Source organism: Vulpes vulpes, chromosome 5, assembly GCF_048418805.1.
Source record: "Vulpes vulpes isolate BD-2025 chromosome 5, VulVul3, whole genome shotgun sequence".
Taxonomy (NCBI): Eukaryota; Metazoa; Chordata; class Mammalia; order Carnivora; family Canidae; genus Vulpes; species Vulpes vulpes.
In genome coordinates, this window is record NC_132784.1 from 83,888,393 (window position 1) to 83,910,730 (window position 22,338).

At 43.0% G+C, this 22,338-nt stretch overlaps 1 protein-coding gene across 18 annotated transcripts in view; it reads right to left on the minus strand.

The window, feature by feature from the left end:
- The window catches only part of SLC1A2 (solute carrier family 1 member 2), a 151,843-nt gene that overhangs the window by 22,868 nt on the left and 106,637 nt on the right, over nucleotides 1-22,338 (minus strand). For all 18 annotated transcript variants that reach the window (XR_012001744.1, XR_012001743.1, XM_072759132.1 and 15 more), the window contains 4 exons: nucleotides 20,967-21,093; nucleotides 12,256-12,489; nucleotides 7,032-7,226; nucleotides 2,959-3,093 (listed from right to left, as the gene is read on the minus strand). Coding sequence is in view for 16 of the 18 variants with exons in the window: in XM_072759132.1 (XP_072615233.1) it covers nucleotides 2,959-3,093; nucleotides 7,032-7,226; nucleotides 12,256-12,489; nucleotides 20,967-21,093 (691 nt within the window). In the remaining 2 variants the exon portion in view is untranslated. The remainder of the gene's footprint in view (nucleotides 1-2,958; nucleotides 3,094-7,031; nucleotides 7,227-12,255; nucleotides 12,490-20,966; nucleotides 21,094-22,338) is intronic.

The following is a 22,338-nucleotide window of genomic DNA, read 5'->3' on the forward strand; positions in this document are numbered from 1 at the left end:
AGTCTGTGGTTAAATGTAGCACACATTTATTGAGCTCCTACTGACCTTAAACTATCGCCAATGCCTTCATTTCCCTTTCGTCCTCCTCCCACCAATGCCTATCCCACCCCTTTGTCTCCTTCATCCCATTCCCTCCCAATATTTCCACCCACAAAGCACAACCGAATCTCAGCCACCACGATGGCCTGGTCTGAACAGGAAGGCTGCCCTGAAGTCCCAGCCCAGGCACCCAGAACAACCAAGCTAGCGCAGAGGACCCAGCCCCAACCCCTGACAGAGACCAGCAGACACAGATAAGGGGCCATGTCGCTTACTCTTCACCTTCCCACTAAAGGTATTTTTGGACCATTTCTCCGGTGAGGAGTGAGCCCATCAGGAAGATCCACAACTTCGCTTGCAGCCCTCCTGAGGTGCAGATTATGTCTGGGGAGCCACCTCTCCATACTAACCTAAACCCTAACAGGAGCCAAGCTCTATGGAGAGGTCAGTCTTCCTTCTAGCTTGCCATATGTCCTTCCCCTCAGCACATGTAGGTTTCTCTCTCTGGAAGGGCAGATGTATGGGGAAGGAACTGTTGTTTTATTTATTTTATTTTATTTTTTATTTTATTTTATTTTATTTTATTTTATTTTATTTTTTTATTTTATTTTATTTTATTTTATTTTATTTTATTTTATTTTATTTTATTTTATTTTATTTTATTTATTTTATTTTATTATTATTTGGAACTGTTGTTTTAGACGCAGGAAACTCAAGTCTAATTAAAGTTGCTTCCTGCTCTTAAAATCTATGCTAACAGACACCAGAAAAATTGCCACCGCAATGTAGAGCACCCCGATGTTTATAGCAGCAATGTCCACAATAGCCAAACTGTGGAAGGAGCCTCGGTGTCCATCGAAAGATGATGGATAAAGAAGCTGTGGTCTATGTATACAATGGAATATTCCTCAGCCATTAGAAATGACAAATACCCACCATTTGCTTCGACATGGATGGAACTGGAGGGTATTATGCTGAGTGAAATAAGTCAATCGGAGAAGGACAAACATTATATGGTCTCATTCATTTGGGGAATATAAAAAATAGTGAAAGGGAATAAAGGGGAAAAGAGAAAAAATAAGTGGGAAATATCAGAAAGGGAGACAGAACATGGAAGACTCCTAACTCTGGGAAACGAACTAGGGGTGGTGGAAGGGGAGGTGGGCGGGAGGTGGGGGTGACTGGGTGGCGGGCACTGAGGTGGGCACTTGACAGGATGAGCACTGGGTGTTATTCTGTATGTTGAAAAATTGAACACCAATAAAAAATAAATTTATTTAAACAATAATAATAAAGTAAAAAAAATGTGTGGGCACTTTGGCCTTGGACCTCTGTGCCCCCGACATTGAACCCAACAGCATCCCCAGACCCTGTCGCTTAGCTCCAAGACTGGACAGGAGGCATCAGTGTATGCCCCACAGAACCTCAGAGGCCGAGTGGGCCCGTAGCAAGGATCAATTCCCATCTGCCTCCTGGGGGCCATCTGGCTAGGCCTGCCCACGTCTGTGAATGGGCAGTGAGTATCCTACTTTAGAAAAATGCCCTTCACTAGTAAACATACTGGGAAAGGTAGTCGGGCTATGTGTACACAGTCAAGCTCAAACTTCTCTGCATGGCTGCGCAGACTATCCATTTGCCCCACCTTTCACCAGTCCCTGCCTCCTACCCTGTGCTCCGATATTGCTAAACCACTGATGGGTCCCCACACTGTTTGCTGCCTCAGTGCCTTTGCACAGGTGGGCCTTGGCCTTGATTGTAATGCCCCGATTTCCCTCCACCTGTATCTACCTACCAGTTATGACTGGGCTCAACTATCACTGCCTTTAGAAGCTTGAAGATGGCCAATGATGGAGAATGTAGTGGTCTCCCAAATCAAGCCAAACTGGAGTCAAATCTCAGTTCACTCTCAAGTCATTTCACCTCCCTACACCTTAGCTTCCTCATTTATACACTAAGAGTGCTAATGTCAAACCTTCAGGGTTGTTAGAGAGTGGAAGATGCAAAATGCTTGGTGGAGTGGCTGACACATGGTGCCCACTCAAACTCAGTAGCCATGTTCATTATTCCCTGATTCCTCCATTCTGCCCTTCCATCCTAGACTGGATGTCTAGCACATCCCCTATGTGTGTGCTAGTTTTTAAAAGACTTATTCATTTATTTTGGAGAGAGAGTGAGCATGTGTGTGAGCAGGGGGAGGAGCAGAGGGAGAAGGAGGGACTCTCAAGCAGCCTCCCCGCTGAGCATGGAGCCTGACTCGGGGCTCAGTCTCAGGACCCTGAAATCATGACCTGGGCTGACATCTAGAATCGGATGCTCAACCGTCTGCACCACCCAGTTGCCCCTGTGTGTGCAATTTCTTAATCTACTTTACCGAAGTATAATTTATATACAACACAATGTACCCATGTACGTTTTGACAAATGTAGACACCCGTGCATACCTGTGCCTATGGTATGCTTTCCACCACCCCGAAGGATTTCCTTGTGCCCCTTCCCAATTAGTCTCTTCACCCCGTTCAGGCCTAGGCAACCACTGATCTCTTCCTGTTGCTAAGATTATATTGCTTTTCCTAGATCCCATATAAACGGGATCATACAGCGCACACTCCACTGTGCTTCGTTCATTAGCATAATGTACGGAGATCCTCTGGTGCATCAGTAGCACGTTCCTTATTGCTAGGCTTCTAACTTTGTGCTGTAATTTATCTGATGCCTCCACTAGACTGTGAGAACCCAGGATTCCTTTCTCGTCTTCGATTCCCAATTAGGCGCTCAGTAAATGTTAGCAGGAAGAAGGGAGGGAGGGAGGGAAGAAGCTGTCATGGGGATTTGCTAAGAGGTTGGCTGCAACCTTGCATCTCGGGGGCCCCTGGGAGGCAGTACTCACATCCCCAGCAGAGCCCTGTCTGCAAGCACTTACAGCAGCCAGTCCACAGCCACCAGCAGGCTGATGTCCTCCGTTGGCAGGCCCACAGCCGTCAGGATGAGGAGCATGGTGACGAGGCCCGCGCTGGGGATACTGGCCGCACCGACGCTCGCCAGCGTGGCCGTGAGGCTGAGAGAACAGAGAAGACCAGGTCATGGGAAAAGAAAGAGGACTTGGCCAAACCATCCCTGGCAGGCAACTTTAAGCTCCAATTTTCCCGGCAGTCATAAAATTTCTTTTGTTTCTCAAAGGATAGAGAACTCTAGAGTGCCGAGACCCAGGAATTAGGGTCTCTCTGGATTCTACTCGGTGGTGATGGAAGTTTGTAAATTCATGGACTGGAGCCTTATCCTCAGCAGGATAGCCAATTAGCCTAATATATCACAGGGCTCCACTAAGGTAAGCGTGGCTCTCAAGCAGGCAAGGAAATAATAAAGAAGGAAAACAAATCACCCTAATCCTCCCCTGGGAATACCGCTGCATTCATTTCTGCTTACGCCTTTATGTCTCTGTGAGCCCCAGAGACATCTGGACTCCGTGGCAAGAGTCTGAGGAGGCCACTGCCAATGTTAACATGAGAACTCAGAAGAGCAAATAACCAGACCCGATTGAGTGGACATCGGGGGAACAAATCAACAGATTCCAAATGACATTAAGTTTCAGACGCCTGGACATTTCACCATGGACTGGAAAATACATTATTCAGAAAGAAGGCGCCAAGGAAAGATAATGAAATAACAGGAGACTTTCTTTCTGAAGCCCTTCATCATTTGCAAGGCCAAGGGCACACCCAGCACCATTTTGAAGTTGTCTCTAGAAGAGGGCTTCATCTAGGGTTCAAATGACCTGTCTAGACACCGGGGGGGTCTCTGTGGTCCAGCAAAGAAAGGACAGTCACTTTTTCTCCTCTTTTTTGATGCCATTTATAAAAAGTCATTTCTAAAGGGAAAGATGCTTCTGAAAATATAGATTCCCAACTTGCTTTTGTGAGTGCTGTGAAGAAAAAAGGGGGGTCTTTACTTGCAGGTAGACAATTCTGGAGTTTCTAGAGTAGGTCCGCCAGCTCTAAACTAAGAGTTGGGCTCCCAGACTGGTTTAACTGAGCCCAGACCATCGCTGTGACCAAGCCCAGAAACCTGGGTCTTACAGTTGGGAGGGACCTGAATTTGCCTAATCTTACATACGAGGAAAGGAAGGCTCTAGGAGGTTTTGTGGTTTGCACTGGTCTTTCCACACTGCCAACACTCCAGATTGAGGCCTGTCACCATACAGACACCTCCCCATCTGCGCTATTCCCCTGCCCCCTCAATGTGGAGCTGCTGTCAAAGCTTAAAGAACTCCATTTTCCTTGGATCCTTCTGGGTCATAGGAGGTAATAGTATATAGTGGGTATCAATGAAGATTACGGAATGGAACAAGCTGGATTCAAATCCCAGCTCTGTCACTTATTAACCACATAATTCTGAGCAACTTACTTAACTTCTTTGTGCCATGATTTCCTTATCTTTAAGAAAGGATCATCAAGAGCTAATAAATAAAAAGCTAATAATACAAAGCTGGGCATATTGCAACCCCCCAAATAAATGTGAATTGTTATTCTTATCGGGAAATCTGGGCAGGGTGAGGCTGCTTTGCAATAAAAACTTCCCTAAAGCCCCAAGAGTTAGAAGGTGGGAATTCTCAGCCATTTCCCTGACATGGATAGAACACCAGGAAAGGGGGACTTCCCAAGTTCCAACGGTCACGGCCTCAGCCGTTTTATTTACAACACCAGTTGCTTCTGTTATGAGTCATTCTTACACATCCCTTTGCACTGTGGCCACATGGTCTGGTCCCCCCTGGGCTGAGACAAAACCCTATACAGAGAATTCTTCCTGTATATTGGGGGGCCCAATGGTGGTCCCCTCATTGCTTGTCCATCCCAATTAATCCCCTCACCCTACCATGGGCGGAGTGTCCGGGGCATTCTATATCCTGCAATGGCTTCTTAGGGACAGTGATCTCCTCCCCACCTCTCTATCCCTTTCCACTTTTCCTGTCCTTCCACTCCCTGGCTCACTTCTCTAGGGCTGGTTCTTGGATGCAGTACAGAGTGTTATACACACATGGTCACAGCAGAGCCTCACAGTAACCCTGCAAGGTACATATGGCAGGATCTGCTTTCCACAGGGGAAACCACAAATTGGGCAGATGGAGAAACTTTGGGTCAAACAGCTTGACCACAGTCTGCTGGGATTGGAACACTCATCCGCTTGACTGCGATGCCGTGCCAGCCCCTGATGCTGCCCCCCACCCCCCCACTCCGAACCCAATCCCTCCAACATTGACAATTGAATTAAGTAATTCCGATCATGGGTCACCAGTCCACCCTCCATCTCTTAAGTTTTCATCTAATGATGTGAACTCAATGGGAAATGTTGTTGGCCTCAGGGTCAAGAATTCAGTGACCAGAAATCATCTTGTTTGGCTTCAAAAGTGGGGGCTTCATCTTTTGTTCGTCTCTGAGGTTTTTTGTTTTGTTTTGTTTTGTTTTAACTTTTGGTAGAATTCACCAGTGACTCTATATGGACCTGGTGATACTTGTTTTGGAAAGGTTCTTTTTTCTTTTCTTTTTTTGTCTCTGTGTTTTAAAGCAAGAGAGATTGGCAGTCTCTCATGCATCCTGTGATGATGTGATGCGATTTAGAAGGCGTGGTACCCAGATCTGAAGCACATTTCCCCCTGAGTAACATCATGGCACTCAATACATCACTGTCACGTTTTTCTTTCACATTCTAGAAGTATTGTATTTCACTGACGATCAGTAATAGCAATAATGCTAGTAGCTAGCATTTATTGACAGGTGACTATGTCCCAGGTACAATGCTCTCAACCCCCTAGAATGTATAATTATTGTCCCCAATATACCAACGAGGAAACTGAGCTCCTCCCCACCCTCCCAAAGTACTGTTATAGACTGAGCTGTGTCCCCTGCACCAAATCCATTTGTTGAAGTCCCAATTTCCAATGTGATGGTTGGTGTTTGGAGACAGGGCCTTTCTGGGGGGGTCATGAGGGATTAGTGCTCTTATCAGAGGAGACATACAAGAGCTTGGAATCTCTCTCTCTCTCTCTCTCTCTCTCTCCCCCCACATGCCAAGAAAAGGCCAGGTGAGCAAACAGCAAGAAGGGCAGTCATACGCTAGCCAGGAAGAGGACAGTCACCAGGAACTGAATTTGCCAATTACCTTTGTCTTGGTCTTCCCAGCCTCCAGAACCATGAGAAATCATTGTCTGTTGTTCGAGCCCCCCTGCCGCCCCGCCCCAGTCTATGATATTCTGTTACAGCAGCCTGAGCTAAGACAAGTACATACCTCATAGGGTGGTTGTAAGGCTTAGATAAATTAATATATGCAAGTAGGTGTGATCTTTAAGTTTACAGAGAAGTAATGTGTTTTTAATGACCTCTTAGGAAAATGTTCTTCCTGAATTTCTTAAAGAACAAATACATATGGTAAAAATAGATTTAGTAAGACATGTGGATCTATACTCATGATTTATTTGTAATAAAATGGTTTATGTTGTATTGAGAAATCTCTCCCAGCATTTCATCATTTCTGCCATCATCCTCTGAAAATGCTGAAGGGAACATATTTTAATGAAAGGAAAAGTGGATCCAGAGTCAGCCGACATGGTCCCCAGTTACAGCCCTCCTGGCTCATTATTAATGATGGAGCCTTGGACAAACTACCCTGCCCTTGAAGCCTGTGCTTTCTCATCTATTAAATGGGCATAGACATAACTGCCTTGCAACATCACAGGATTGTTTAAAAAAAAAATCAAATAATAACAAATTTCCAAAGCAATTTCACATGTGCGCTACAAACAGGCCTAAGTATGAGCCTGCTTCTTTCCTGTCATAATATTTTCCCTATGAGACTGCCAATAGCTCCTCTTCTGTGTTATTTCCTTCATCATTCTTCCACGAGGGAAACTGAAATTCAAATGGCCCCGTCAAATGGAGTTAGTATGAAAGGGGGCAGGGCGAAAAGTCATTTCCATGCTCCCCCCACCCACACTCCACTCACCTCACAGTCACAATCTGGCCCCCGTCCAGGATAACACCGTTCATTTGGGCAATAAAGATGGCGGCCACTGCTTCATAAAGGGCTGTACCGTCCATGTTGATGGTTGCTCCGACTGGGAGGACAAATCTGGTCACGCGCTTATCAATCCCCAGATTTTCTTCCAGGCAACGGAAAGTGACAGGCAAAGTTCCGGCACTAAGGAACAAAGAGAGAAAGGAAGGGACCAGTTCATGTCCACTTTAGAGAAGCAGGACAAAACACAATCTGGAATGCCACCACAAAATGTTTGTTCTTTTGTTCCAATCAAGCAGCGTGACCTGCAGAAAGCAGTGTCTGGAGCCAAATTAAAGACCAGCTGTTTAGAGTTTCAAATTCAATCTTATTAAGATGCTCATAGGCTGCAAGCTCTTTTTGCTGGTCCTGGTTTTTGAGATCAACTTAGAGCTTCAAATTCTTTTTCCTTTGATCAGTGTTTCCCTCTTGGATTAAATATTAAAGACCATCTGATTGACCACATTAATTGAGCTGCAAAAAAAGAAGAAATGTGTCAGAAAACAATAAGCTGTCAACAGTGAAATGGAATGAGGAATTTTTGAATGACCCATAATTTCATGCTAGGAACACTTTCCAACAAGATGACTACATGGGCTGCATCCAGCCTCTGGGAATTGCCCTGAACTAATTTTGAGAACGCTGGACAAACATGTTAAACACCATTTAGCCTGAACCTGAGCTTCTAGCAATTCACTAGGGACCCTCAGAGACAGTCTACTCCCTGATACATGATCATTGGCCAACTGTACAGTCTTGCAACGGCATAGGGCAAAAAGCATGTGCTCTGTAGCTAAGCAAAGACCCAGTAAAGATGAAGTGATTCCACCACCGCTCATCCCAGGCCTGGGAGAGGAATTCATGACCCCATGACCCAGCCTCAAGGGCCAGAACCCCTGACATGTTCAAGTGTCTTCTAAATTAAGAGATCTTCAAGGATAAGGGTTACTGACAGCCAAAATATTATTTCCATGTGGAGAGAGGCACATGGGAAAGTAGGTGGATTTGCTTCAAAATTTAAGTAATATGGGAAGAAATGCAGAACACCCAAACTGCCATGTGAATGTTTTGTGGTCCATTCTCTTTGGGGTTTGGTTGTTTGTTTGTTTGTTTTTGGGGGCTTTTTTTTTTTTTTATCTATTCAAACATTAGCAAAGTGAATGAGATGCAGACATACCTTTTCCAACCATGCACTGACAGTCTTAGTCAAGTTCCCTCCTTCTACTGGTCAGAATTAGGGCTCCTGCCAAGCTTAACACAGACACCTGCCAGAGGTCTCAGTTTCCCAGAGAGTGGGAGAGAGCCATCAGCTTCAGAGAAGCTAAATAGAACGCAGATTCCAGGGCCTACTCAGAAACAGAAACCAGAAGCTCTAAAATGAGGGTCAGCTAAGTCTGCATCTTATTAAACCACTGGCCCACGGGCTCCCAGTAACAACCTTATGGAAGCCAGAGTCCTCTTATGGGAACATTCTTTGTGATTTCAGCTCAGGGGTCTCATGCCTTCTCCTTGGTCTCACGTAAGAAGAGGAAATGAATGTTTAGAGACCTCTCCTTACTAAAACCTTATAAGCCCAGGGAGAAAAGTTGGGGTCATTATACCTGTTGGCTGTCCCAGCTGTTTTAATGAGACCCCACCCCCACCCCACCCTTTCTTAGGACCCCTTTGAAGGGTTGCCAGGACACCATGACTAGTCTGAAATGACAGCTGTAGTTGGTGGCTGGGATTCTAAATGTATGAATCTAAGGGGAGGACTTCTAGGAGGACTGGAATATGTTAATTTTTATTATTGTATCAATTTTCCCAAAACGTCATCAAGAGGACTTCAGACAAATAGATTGGAGAAAATAGTTGGTAAGTCATGAAAATATTCTCACTTTCTTTACTGGACAGGCTTTGTGTCTTAAAAATCCATATATACCCAATCAATCCAAACTGGTACTTGAGAATTTTAACTCTTTCCTCCCGTTCCAACATTCTGACATTGTTTTTTTGCTCCTGCCTCAGGGACCATATGACAGTTTTCAAAATTGCTAATAATAACTAGTAGATACTTGATAGCCTTCTTTTTTTTTTTTTCCAGAGGAGTTTCAACTGATGTCTGCAGGATGCAGAGAGGTGAGTCCCAGTCCATGCCCTCCATCAATCCTCCCTGACACCAGCCTGTTGAGAAAAGGGAGTCAACCTCTCCCACTTCCCCTTTCGTCCAAGGTCTAAAGAGGTAGAAAGTATATTTAGCTGGCTATACTGGGGCTTTGTGTTTTTTCCCTCTGGTCATAATGGCAGAGCTAGTTCTTAGTGTATGACTCATGCCACATTTTTTTTACGTGTTTTTTTTTTTTTTTTTTTTTTTTTTTAAGAAATTCCACATCCAGGCAAAAGCCACATTTTAACCAAAGACTAAAGTCACTTGAAATACAGGGTAATCAGGAGAAATGGGTCTAGTTCTGTGGCCTTGGCCAAACAACCCAAGCATTTGTCTGATTTAAATATGAACTTGGGCCATCCATATGCCTTTAGGATTTACCTTGTCTTATAAACATGCTGGCATAACTGTCCAGTCATTCAAAGGAGAGATAATGATATTTTTGAAAGACTTAAAGATCAAAACCACAAAGATATTGGAAGAAAATATAAAGTAATATTTTATAGGTTTTGGTGGTGCGGTTCCTGAGGGGGGAAAAAATCAAAGTTCTAAATACTAAATGAAATCACTGACAACTTCAATAATATGGAAATTAAAAACTCAGGGTGCAAAGCATAGCAAAGTTTTTAGACAAGTGTCAGGTGGAAAGGAACATCATATGTCAGGCGGACAAATTTTTCAAGACAAGTGTCAGGTGGAGAGGAACATCATTTGCAACATGTGACACATGAGTTAATATTTTTATACATGAAGACAGCTAAAGGCCAATCAAGAATGGATGAATTCCCCCAACAGGAAAGGACCATCACAAACAATTTGCAGGGTGGGGGAGGTGGGGGAGGATGATCAATAAAAATACCAAGAGATGTTTCCCCTCACTAGTGATCAAAGAAATGCAAAATCAATGAGATCATTTTTCACCAGTAAGATTGGAAAGTATTAAAGTGACTGATAATATCCAGGGCTGGTGAGTAGGTGGGAAAAGGCACACTCTCACACCCAGTTAGTGAGGACATACACTAACGAATTTTCTGAGCAGCAATCTGGTGCCATGTTTTTAAAACAGTTGGTGTGTTTACCATTGGATTCAGAAATTTCACTTCTGTAATTTTAGCCTGAGGGGATCATCAGACAAGCTTGCCAAGATGTATTTAGAAGGATGCTGGGCAGCCCGGGTGGCTCAGTGGTTTAGTGCCTCCAGGGCGTGATCCTTGAGACCCCGGATCCATTCCCACATCAGGCTCCCTGCATGGAGCCTACTTCTCCCTCTGCCTATGTCTGTGCCCCTCTCTCTGTGTCTCTCATGAATAAATAAATAAAATCTTTAAAAAAATGTATTTAAAAAAAAAGAAGGATGCTGGTCCCACCCTGCTTAACAGACACGTCTTAACTGTACACCACAGGGTGGAGGTGGGGTTGTACTGCAGCACCCACAGTGTAGTATTATGCTATTTAAGAACAGTAGGAAGATCTATATTGATAGAACTTTTATGATATGTTGACCAGTGAAAAATAGAAGTTTACAACATCTACATGTAGTAAAAACTGGAAAAAATATGTAACTGTTAAGATTCACTGAAAGGGTTACTATTAATTATCTCTGGGCAATAGAATAACTGGTGATGTTCATTTTTTTCTTCAAAACTTTACTGTCTGAACTTTTTCATGATGAGTAAATACCACATTCATAACCAGAAAACAAATGTAAAATGAACCATGATTGTTTTGGGGGGGGTGGGGAAGACGTTTTCTCCAAAGAGAAGGGATCTTTATGTTTAGAAATACATAGCCATATAAAATATATAAAACCAAGAAGGAAAAAGGCAACTTCAAGGTGTTTCCCTTCATCTTGGGAAACTGAACACAGAATCTTGACCCTCGGAGTTAGATATTTTTTTAGCATCTTCTGAAATCCCACATTCTACGAGTACCAAAATCTCATTGATTGGTAAAATGGAAATACAAATTTGGGTTCTCAGGTGGTCACCATTATCATCCTGTCGGGCCACTTAAGGAAAACCTGACTGCCTGCTGAGTAAGTAGCCTTGGAACGGCTGTCACGCTGTGGCCATTTCACTGGCAATGCATGGTCACAGGCTCGACAACAAGGACTTGCCAACCTGTGACTCGAGACAATGCTGAGATAGGGGCTGCAGAGTGTGCTTGCCTCTCAGCCACTGGCTTCATGATCTCAGTCTTAGCTTTGTGCAAAAATACCAATGACTAGTACAGGCTAAGACAATAAAACTCTTCAGTCTTTGAAATTCTAAATAGCCAGGTGTTTCTTAGGTATTTGTTTTTGTTTGTTTTTGCTTAATTCAGTCCAAGATATCCAAAATTATATATTCTTTTTTTCTCTACATATCTCTGGAATCCTCATTGGCTTCAAATGCCCGGGAGCTTAGTTAATGAAGAAGGAACAGACTCTCAATGTCAAGTTCAACCAATGCCAACCCAATTTTCTCAAAATCAGTGGGGAAGAATGGTCCATGAGGGGTTCATGCAGAGATCACAGACTTGACTGACTTCTGGTGTGTTTGTTTCTTCTTCTTCTTTTTTTTTTTAATCTCACCTAATATGTTTACCAAACAAAAGCCCATTTTTTTCTACTTTTGAGAAATAACTCCAATGAAGTGATATTTTGTGATAGCATTTTTCAAATCACAGGTGGGAGAAATTCTTAAATAGCTTAACATCCTGCTACATCCTTTTGGGAAAACATTTAAAACTAAACCAACACAACATGTGGCAAGTTAGGCATGCAGATTAACAGCGTGCATCTGTTTGGGAAATTAATATGAAATGTTTCCAGGATGGTTGCATATCAGCAAAAATGTTCATCAGAAAGCTTCTAAGATCCTAGGAGCCAGAAATACAAAGCATTTGCCACCTTTTTCAGAATATTTTAATAATATGTGAAACATGTTCTCATTGAACTTTGTGATGAAAGCCTTTTGCAAAGAGGAAGTGGCAGGATGGGAAAGGAATGAGCAGAAAGAAAGAAAGGTGATTTCTTGTATTCTCTACCTGGAAGCGGTACCCAGGGCAGTGATCCAAGCTTGGAAAATGCCAGCGAAAAAGGAGAAAGGGTTTTTCCTGGTGACTAGAAAGTAAATCAAGGGGAGAAAGATGCCCCCATGGATGATGAGGCCCACAATCACCGTGATCATGTACATCCCCAGTTGCCTAGCAACCACTTCTAAGTCCTTGATTGCAATGATCTTTCCACAAATTAGGCAGGCAATACCCAGGGGAGAGTACCTGAAAAACATAAAAGAAAAAAAAAACATTGAAGAGATCCTTATGGAATTCACAGCTTATATCTGGGCTTTACATGTACCACACCCTGAGGAAAGCCCTTTGCTTTTTCTGTACAAAGAGTTTTGCTTGGAGGAAGTCCATGAGATTCGACAGTTGCTATATTTTACTTCAGACTTACCAGCACGATCTGAAATCTGTTCAATGGATGTGGAGGCCCCTGTTCTGCTGGAAACTCCAAAGGTGAGCTCTGTTGCCCAGGTGATTTTTAGGAGTAACAGACACTAGCTTTATCATCTCCCAGGTAAGCACCAAGCTTGAGAGGCATAGATTCTTTGAGAATTTTGTTTGGTTTCCCTGTTCCCCCAACTTGAAAACTGGGAATCCACTGTGAGCTTCCCAGAAAGCTCATTAAGAGTTTCACCAAGCTGGAAGCTGGTGTTTCTAAATTTGCTTTGTATTTGCCTTGGAAGATAGAAAGTTTATTAAAATATGAGACAGACACACACACACACACACACACGCATACACACACACCTGCCAAAACAAGAAAACTGAGCTGGGGGCTACATTTAAAGAAAGGTGGTTTTATTACTTCTAAGTCTGAAAGTGTTTTTTTCCATACTTACTGTAACAGGAGTGCTGGCCACCATGCCCCGTGTCTCAAGCACTACAGTAAGAGCTCTGCACATATCGCCTCATCTAATTTTTACCACAACCCTGAAATCAAGGTATCATTGTTCTTATTTGGCAAACGAGGAAATTGAGGTTCAGAAAAGTCAAATAACCAGTCCAAGACCACAAAACCAGGAAACAGGAGGAGAACAATCTCAGGGCCGGTGACACTCCAAGGGTTGTTTTTCCCTTACCCAGCCAGACCACTTTCTTTAATGAGCAATTGTTGCTCTTTGTAGATAAGCCGACAGTCTACCATGTACCAATTTATTCTATGTAGTATCTTATTTTATATGTCTATCTTATTATTGTTTGATGGGGAACTTGGAAACGATTTACTGTTGTCCTCACTCTTCAGTACGCTAACCACGCTCTCTCATCTTGAGTGTATTTTTCCCATGTTGGGCAACATCCTTTTTCTATTGCCCAATCTTCTAGTGTTGGAGCAGAAACTTGCTCAGCCTGCGACACCTTCTGACTGAAATGAAAATGTCTGTGGGAAAGTTGATCCCTTAGTAAGAATTATGAACTTATTTGACTTTTTAAAAGATTTTATTTATTTATTCATGAGAGACACAGAGATAGAGGCAGAGACATAGGCAGAGGGAGAAGCAGGCTCCCTGTGGGGAGCCCAACGTTGGACTCGACCCCAAGACCCCGAGATCATGACCTGAGCCACCCAGGCATCCCTATGAACTTATTTGAGAAAAAGACTGGGGGAAATGACATCCCAAGATAAGGCCCCCAGCTTGAGGAAGGAGTCAGGAAACAGAGATAGACACCAAGCCAGATTTGGTGGGGTATTTTTTTGGGGGGGGTGTTTTTTTGTGGTTTTTTTGTTTTGTTTTTTTGCAATTGTGCCTGAAGCAAGCCCTTTCCTGGATAAAGAAAAGATGTGGGTAGATGAGAATTATATACACAATTACATAAGACACAGAGCTTGTCTGATCACTTACCAGTTACATGACCCGGGTTAGTGACTTATTCCCATTTTATAGATGTGCAAGTCAAGGCTTAGGCTAACTCCAACCTCATGAGATGGCTGCAAGGATTGCATTTTCGAGCATGCGTATGCGTGTCATGTCAAAATCCCATCCCCGTCCCTGTCAGCACCATTCTGACTGCTGACCAAGGAATCCTTTGCATGTTTTGTGTTCACACATGTACACCATGTCCTCTCCCCCACCGTGTTTAAAGAGTCAAGTCTGAGTTAACAAGGCTTTCTAAACCAGTTCACAGACTACTGCCACCCAATGGCAGAGGGTTTTATGAGCAAAATATTTTGTCAAGAGGAACCTTCTGAAAGAACTGATTTATAATTGTCCATACTTAGTGAAAACCATAGAATAGCTGCTCTCTTCCTTGGTGAGTATCCAGCCTGTACCCTCCACATCTTCCCTGGGATAAAGGCTGGCAATATCTGAGGGCCGTTTCTGCAGACATAAGGGAGCTATGTCCTCAAACCCTTGGCTTTCTTGCCATTTTACACTCTCCTGGTGTGTCCATGGTCACAGCATCTCCTAGATCAGTGGGGTAGTCTGAGGGGCCAAGTCTTTGTCCCAGGGGGTTGTAAGTAACTGAGCACAATGCACTTTCCAATATAGCCAACAAGCATTTGTCTTCATAAACCAAGAGATCAGTTCACTCCCAAGCACCAATCATCCTTTAAAGATGTCCAGAAAAACACAAACATGAGCCATTCAATTTTCCTGCTCTTCTGGGATAAGCAATTTGCAGAATGAAGAGAAAGTGTTTTCAAGGCTCTTTTCCAAGCAAGACCAGCCATACAGTCACTCTGGAGAACATACCTGAGCCAGAGCCAAATGGATCAGAGAGAGGAAACAGGTTACCTCCAGAGCACTCAGCTCACTGGGAGAAACGAGAGTTCCTACAGTCAATGGAGAGTGTTACTCAAAGGCCAGAAGGTAGAGTGTTAGGGTAAATAAATATGGCAAGCAGGGGCCCTAGTTAACCCAAACACCTAGGTCTCCAGACTAGAGTGAGCATTAATTAGGGCAAGGAAAGAGACTTTGTCCTCTGTGGCATCTTTTAGGGCCATTACTTCCTTCTCTGCACTTGTTTTCAAAATGAGTGGCTTAAGCTTCTACTCAAAAGCTGGAGCTTCTGAGTTCCTGGGTCTCTATGTAATTATCATTGAAAATGACACTCCATGGAAAGGAAAGGGCAAATGCCCAGGATTCAAGGTCACCATGTAAAGCTTCTGAGATGAAACAAACAATCGAAGCCATAAACCGCACTGCATGAAGAGACTGGGGGCTCCAGCAAGATTCTGAAGCCAAATGGTGTCCAGTAATTATTGGACCAGTTTCTAAATGAAAGACATGACTGCAGAGTGGGGAGAGAGAATGCCTTCCACACTGCCTTTGGGCTGCTTGTATCCGCAGCCCTGGGTACTGATGTCAACGTTACTTGCAAGGCCAGTCCTGGCATCATCCTTTCTTGCCTCCATCCACTCTGTACCTCTGTCCTTGTCATCTTCGGATTCCCACCGAGATGCCTTTCCCAAGACTGCTCCCTACTCCACAAACAAACTGGTACACAGAATTTAACATACCCAGACCTCACTGTCCCTGGGCATCCACAGACACCAGCTTCAGAATCAACCTGGCCTAGCTGGTAACAACGTGGATTCCCTGGGCCCACCACGTATCTATTGAGTTAGAATTTCCTGGAGCTGACCTGGGGGCATTTATATTTTAAACAAGTTGTCCAGGTAATTCTGATGTGTTTGGAAACCAATGTTTCAAGGGATAAAATGTGCTCTATAACCAAAGAAATGCAGATATTACTTGTTTAGCATTTAGAAACCCTTTAGTTAGCTCCAACGGATTCAAGGCTTTTTGTCTTAACTCATTAAAGTAATTAATTCAGGACATTTAGCCACGGGACAGATGGTAGATCAGACACGTAGATGGAGATTAGTGGAGGGACTTTCTCAGTCTTGCCTAAGTCACTCTGGTTGCATCCCTCACTGCTATTGGTTTCCAATAGCAATACTAGTCTGCCAGTTTGGGACAGACCCCATGAGAACTAATAAATGGAAGAGTCTGTCCAATAAAGAGCTAAATGTACATTCTAAGAGTTACCTAAAGGTGTTATCTGTATTCAGGCTCAAAACGTAACACAAATCTCCATTTTTCCCAGTCCACTTAGAGACAGGTGTTCTGGTTATCCAAGGAGTGACTTTGCTGAGAGTTACTATGTGTGGATTAGAACTTTTAATCAGGATAGAGGGAAAATGAACATGTAGAGCCTCCAAGCTTGTAGCCCCCCAGGGACTTCCTTTAGCAAGTAAACACACCCCAACTCATCACCGTAGCCTGCAAGGGCCTATGGGGTCATCTTCCTGCCCTCCTCTCCCAACTCCACAGCCTTCCACTCCCCTCACCAACCAATCACATTGTGGCTACTCTAGATCTCCATTCTGACCCCCGAAAACCCTTCACTTGCTATTTCCTCCCTCTGGAAAATTCTCCTGTGAGTTCTTCACAGAGTTACCTCTTTTCATTCTTTTTTTTTTATTTTTATAAATTTATTTTTTATTGGTGTTCAATTTGCCAACATATAGAATAACACCCAGTGCTCATCCCGTCAAGAGCTCACCGCAGTGCCCGTCACCCAGTTGGAACAAATTATTTTCTTCTCTTTTCATTCTTCAGGTCATCGTTAAAAGTCGCTTCCCTAGACAGCCCTCCTGGATCCTCTGGAAAGAGTCTAATCCATACTTTGCATCCCCCATCACTCTCTGCCCCCCTGTCCTGGTTACTGACTTTGTAGCACTGATTCCTGTCTGAATTCTTATTTATTCTTTCCCTCTTTTCTTTATTCTCCTTTTATTCTTTCTCTCTTTTCCTTTCAATAGAACGTAGGCTCCATGAGGGACTGAATTTTTCTCTGTCTTATTCACCCTTATATCACCAGGACCTAAAATTGCTATTGGCATAGAAGAGGGATTCAAAAAATATTTATGGAGTGAAAGAATGGATGGATGGATGAATGATGGATGGATACGTGATTGGACGGATGGATGGATGGATGGATGGTGTCAGAGAGTTAACAGGGAGGAGAACTGAAAGAGTGAGCAGAGATCGCACTTCTCACTTTGTGTTTCTATAGTGGTGAAATTATGTAAAGTTTTACTTTCTGTTTAGATTTTCAGACTGAAAAAAATGTTTTAAAGAAATTTGTAAGGAATGGGGATATGAAAATCATACTGAAATTAAGGGTTTTTCTCTTTCTTGGTGAATCAGAGGGCCTTGTACGCTTCTTAAAGAAGAGTCCATGAACACAGAGAAACAAAAAATATGGATTGCATTGATAATTGTAATGGTAATTAATGGCAACCACAAAATAATAACAATGATAATAGTGGTTCATAGAAAGTATTTAGATAGGTCCCAGCACATGAGAAATGCTTTGTAAGTGTTAGTTCCAATATCACCCAGTTCTCACAGCAACCCTAAGACGTTGAGTCTATGATCAATCCATTCAGGTCAAAATGTTTAGAATGTGTCTAACCCGCCTAGAGTCACACAGTTGGTAATAGAAGGATCAGTTGGATTCACTCCATCGTGAAGTCAGACAGAAGCTGAATAAGGCGCCACTCCTGCACAATTCCCATTACTTAGGCCGTGCGACGCTGAGCAAGTTAACCTCTGTGGTTAGTCTTCACATCTGGAAAATGGGGCTAACAAAAGTGTCTATTTTTGTTAGGTAATATTGAGATAAATAAATGAGTTAATATATGTAAAGCCACTGGAATAGTATTTATTAAGTATATATATAGCAGGAATTTGGCAAATCTTAATTATGGTTTAATGATAATTATGATAATAATAATTAGTTCCTCAATAATAAATAGGTACAGCATAACAACTGAGGTGGTACTGAGCATATAGCAAGAATTTAATAACTACGTTATAATTCAGTAATAATTATTATTAGAATAACAGTCATCTCTGCAATGTTATATTTTACTATTTACACTATTCTTACTACCACACAGAGAAGAATACAAAATACCTGGTCATTTAAGCTTTGAGGGGGTCAGTTAAAGAGCAATTGACTGTTTCACCCAAAACTTTCTCACACACATCGTTACCCAATGCTGACGAGGCAGCTCAAGAATGAAAGAAATGTGTAGAATTGGCATTTCATGTCATGTAACACCCTCCTGACTGCTTGTCTAGCTGAGGTAACTGAACAGCTGTCAGAAATCATTCCATAGGCCTTATCCTGACTCATAACTGCTCTGCATCTCCTGGGATTTGATATTAAATCTTTAGGAGTTTTGGTTTCAGTGAACAGGAAACCTTGATCCACACCCTTCATCCCTGCGGAGAAGTGAGCACACACTTTATCCCATGATTCATCTCATCTCCTAGATTCCTTTCCTCCATGGGCTCAGTGGAAATGACATTGTCCACATCATTGGCATCCTGAGACAGAAATACAAACTGTATTTTTAGAGCAAGGATGCTTGTCCTGCTAAACATTCCAGGAGACCAGGGCAGATGGTAATGTTTATTACCAAGAGGCATATTTCTGCTTTATGCATTATCATTTATTAAGTTCTCAGCAAGCTCAGATGGATCTAAAAGACTCTAAACAGATTTTTTACAGCATCACACTGTGTATGACTTTAAATTTTTATACAAAAGAAATATTCAGAAATCTAGGACTGCCTGGGAAGCTGAAGAACCAGTACAATAAACACACACACACACACACACACACACACACACACACACACATTATTTTACCAGCATCCTATCCATGTTTTAAAAGTACAACAAAGCAATGATCTGAACCAGCCAAATCTAATAAATATGGTTCATGCAATCATGAGGAACACCTTCTTGATCTGAGACCTTGGGGCCTTCCGCTAGCCCGCTCACTCCTGAGGTTTTAGTAAGAAATTACTAGCAGCCCATCACAATGTTCGATTCTGTGGAGATAAAAAATAAATCAAGAACAGATTTTTGCCCTTGTAAAGCAGGGGCAGGAGCCAATGAAAGGAAGAAGACAGAAAAAAAAGGTAGAATTTTAGTGGAGGGCACCACATAGACCTAAAAGATCAGACAAGGGGCCAGCCCCGGTGGCTCAACGGTTTAGCACCACCTTCAGCCCAGGGTGTGAACCTGGAGACCCGGGATCGATTCCCACGTTGGGCTTACTGCATGGAGCCTGCTTCTCCCTCTGCCTGTGTCTCTGCCTCTCTCTCTCTCTCTCTGTGTCTCTCATGAATAAATAAATAAAATCTTAAAAAAAAAAAAAAGATCAGAGGAGGACTGGGGAGGGAGGCAGGATGGGAACACATAGAGACGGAATTTCTAATCCAGAATTTTTGTGACAGAGAGGACACGATGTCATTTAGATTAATAATGGTTTTATTTTTTTTTTCTAGGCAGGCATACCAGACTATCATAGAGGTCTAGCACAAATGCATGTAAAAATCTTTCCATCTGAGAGGTATGGGACACTAGAAGGTTCTGCAGGCGATACAGCTTCCTTCATGAGGGAGTGGATGCTCATGCTCTCCTGAACTGCCCTAGATTTCAGAGCCACTGACCATAAGCAGACACGAAATGGAGTGCAGTATTGCTTAGATAATTCAAACAAAAAAGCCACCCACTTATGCATCAAGGATTGCGAATCAACAGGAACCCCAGCTCTTCTCCCTCTAGCTACGTCATTTTAAGCAAATTAATTCAACTCAATATACTTCAGTTCCCTGTTCCGGGAAATGAGAGTCATGATGCCATCTCTGCAGGGTTATTGAGACTCCATTGGATAGGTACTAAGCACTTATCGTGGCTCTTGGCAGGTAAAAGGAAATCAATAATTGATAGCTTTTATTATTAGAATGATCATGATGTTGTTTAAGAATCAAGATTTAGTGACTCTAGGCCACAGCCTTCTCTTCTAGAGAAGAGGCAAGAGACAGATTCCCTGTCTCTACAACTAGAGGCTGGAACCACATTTCTAAGAGCATTTATAACTCTAATGTTTCCTCTGTGATTTCACTTTCCCTTGCATGGCCTGAAAATGGCCTCTTTTTCCTTCTGAGTGATGAGCATTCCATAAATAGCTTTTGAACACCAGAATATTAGAGTAGTGGTCCTTCCACACCCTCTGGATCACGGCATATCATCCCTGGTATCTTGGACTTATCCTGGTGTTTACTGATACTGCTCAGTGTCAGTACCACTAGTTGGTTTTTCCAGCTTATCTCTCCTTTTGATTTTTGTTGTTTTTATTTTCCCACTGGCAGGGATCAGTAGACTTTTTATGTGAAGGGTCAAATAGTAAATACTTCAGTCTTTGCAGGCTCCACAGTCTCGGTCAGAACTGATACTCAATTCTGCCGTTTGGCACAAAGCAACCCTAGACAAGATGTGAATGAATGGGTGTGGCTGCGTGCCAATAAAACTTTATCTATGGGCTCTGAATCTCATATAATTTCCATGTGTGTGGAATATTTTTCTCTTTTGATTTTATCTTTCAGCAACAGAAAAACATAAAACCCACTCTTAATTTGTAGGCCACGCTACACAAGTAGTAGAAAGGATCTGGCCCAAGGATGCGCCATAGTTTTCAACTCATTTTCTAGGGGAAGCTTCCAAAAAGAGATTTTCATCCCTTTCTCAAAGTATTTTTGGAGAGCCCTTTGCTTGGTCCATGGTTACTCACTCTCTCCTGCTAGGAAGGCTCCATTATCTTCCGAGGACCCCCAGACCTTTGGACACCCCCTGCCACACTGAAGTAAGAACAAGCCCACTTACCACATGATCATGATCACTAACTTCATTACAATCTCATTCAATATGTTGAAGAACTCCACCATCAGCTTGGCCTGCTCTCCCATCTTCCCCATGGCGATGCCAAAAGCAATGAAAAACCCTATCAGACCTGTTGGGCGAATCACATTACACAGGACAGATTACACAATATGTCTCTCTTCTCCCTCCTTCACCATTCCCGACATAGGGAGCCACCTTCTCACCTGCCTGTTGCCCTTTGAATTAGCCATTCGATTTCACGTGGAAAATAACCTTTCTCCCGGATAATTATGGCATCCCTTAACATTTCCCACAAGAGCAAGTTGAACTGTCAGCGGTATTAATTCCTTGAGAAAAACGAATTCCATTTTATTCCAAACTCAGAAGGACTCTCTTCTCTCTCCTCCTCACTTATGAAATCAGAGGTAAGCAGATTCCATAGTACATAGGTTAATGAAGGAAGGCTTGTTGGGACTTGGGGATTATCATGCAAACTTTGGAGCTCACATTAGAATTGCAGAGACCAATTAGCCAATAAAGTCTCTGCCAGGGTTATGTCTACTTTAGTTTGGTGTTATCCCAACATCATGTGTTGCTGGTATGTTTCACTGTAGGAAAATCCTGACCATGAGAGTATTTTTCTACTGCTACATGCCTAATGTGAGAAGGAGGAAGAATGTTGAAAAATCAAATGGAAAGCAATGAGAAATCCAAAACAGTTGGAAAACCCCAACTGACCCAGTTTCTGTGCATTTAACCAGGAATGTATTAATTCCTCATCATTCTTTTCATGGTCAAAACGGTTAGAATGCTTCCTTTCTTACTGCATTTTTTTTTTTTGGCAGTATCATAAAGGTAGAACATAGACTTTGTAATTTCCTCCTAGCCCCTCAGTCCTCTTCTCCCTTCACTTGGCATCGTTTGACTTCCATCTAAATCCAGACCCACCACAGCCTCTAGGGTCAATCCTAACCCCGGGCTGGAAGGATGCAAGGAATTCTGTCCCCATCAAATTGCACTACAATTTGCTCCAACACCCAACCTTGGGGTTTTTTTTTCTTTTTTTTTTTTTAAGATTTTATTTATTTATGAGAGAGAGAGAGAGAGAGAGAGGGAGAGAGAGAGAGAAGCAGGCTCCATGCAGGGAGACCAACACGGGACTCGATCCCAGGACTCCAGGATCATGCCCTGAGCCAAAGGCAGGCACCAACCCGCTGAGCCACCCAGGGATCCCTTGGGTCTTATCTCTATATTGTCTTTGCCTCATTCCCTCGACCGGAGTATCTGTCCTGGGAAGCTGCCATATACTTTGGCTCCTCCAAGCTGGGCCTGGCTTCTGTCTCCCCAGAAGATTCTCTCTCTCCTACCATTCCTT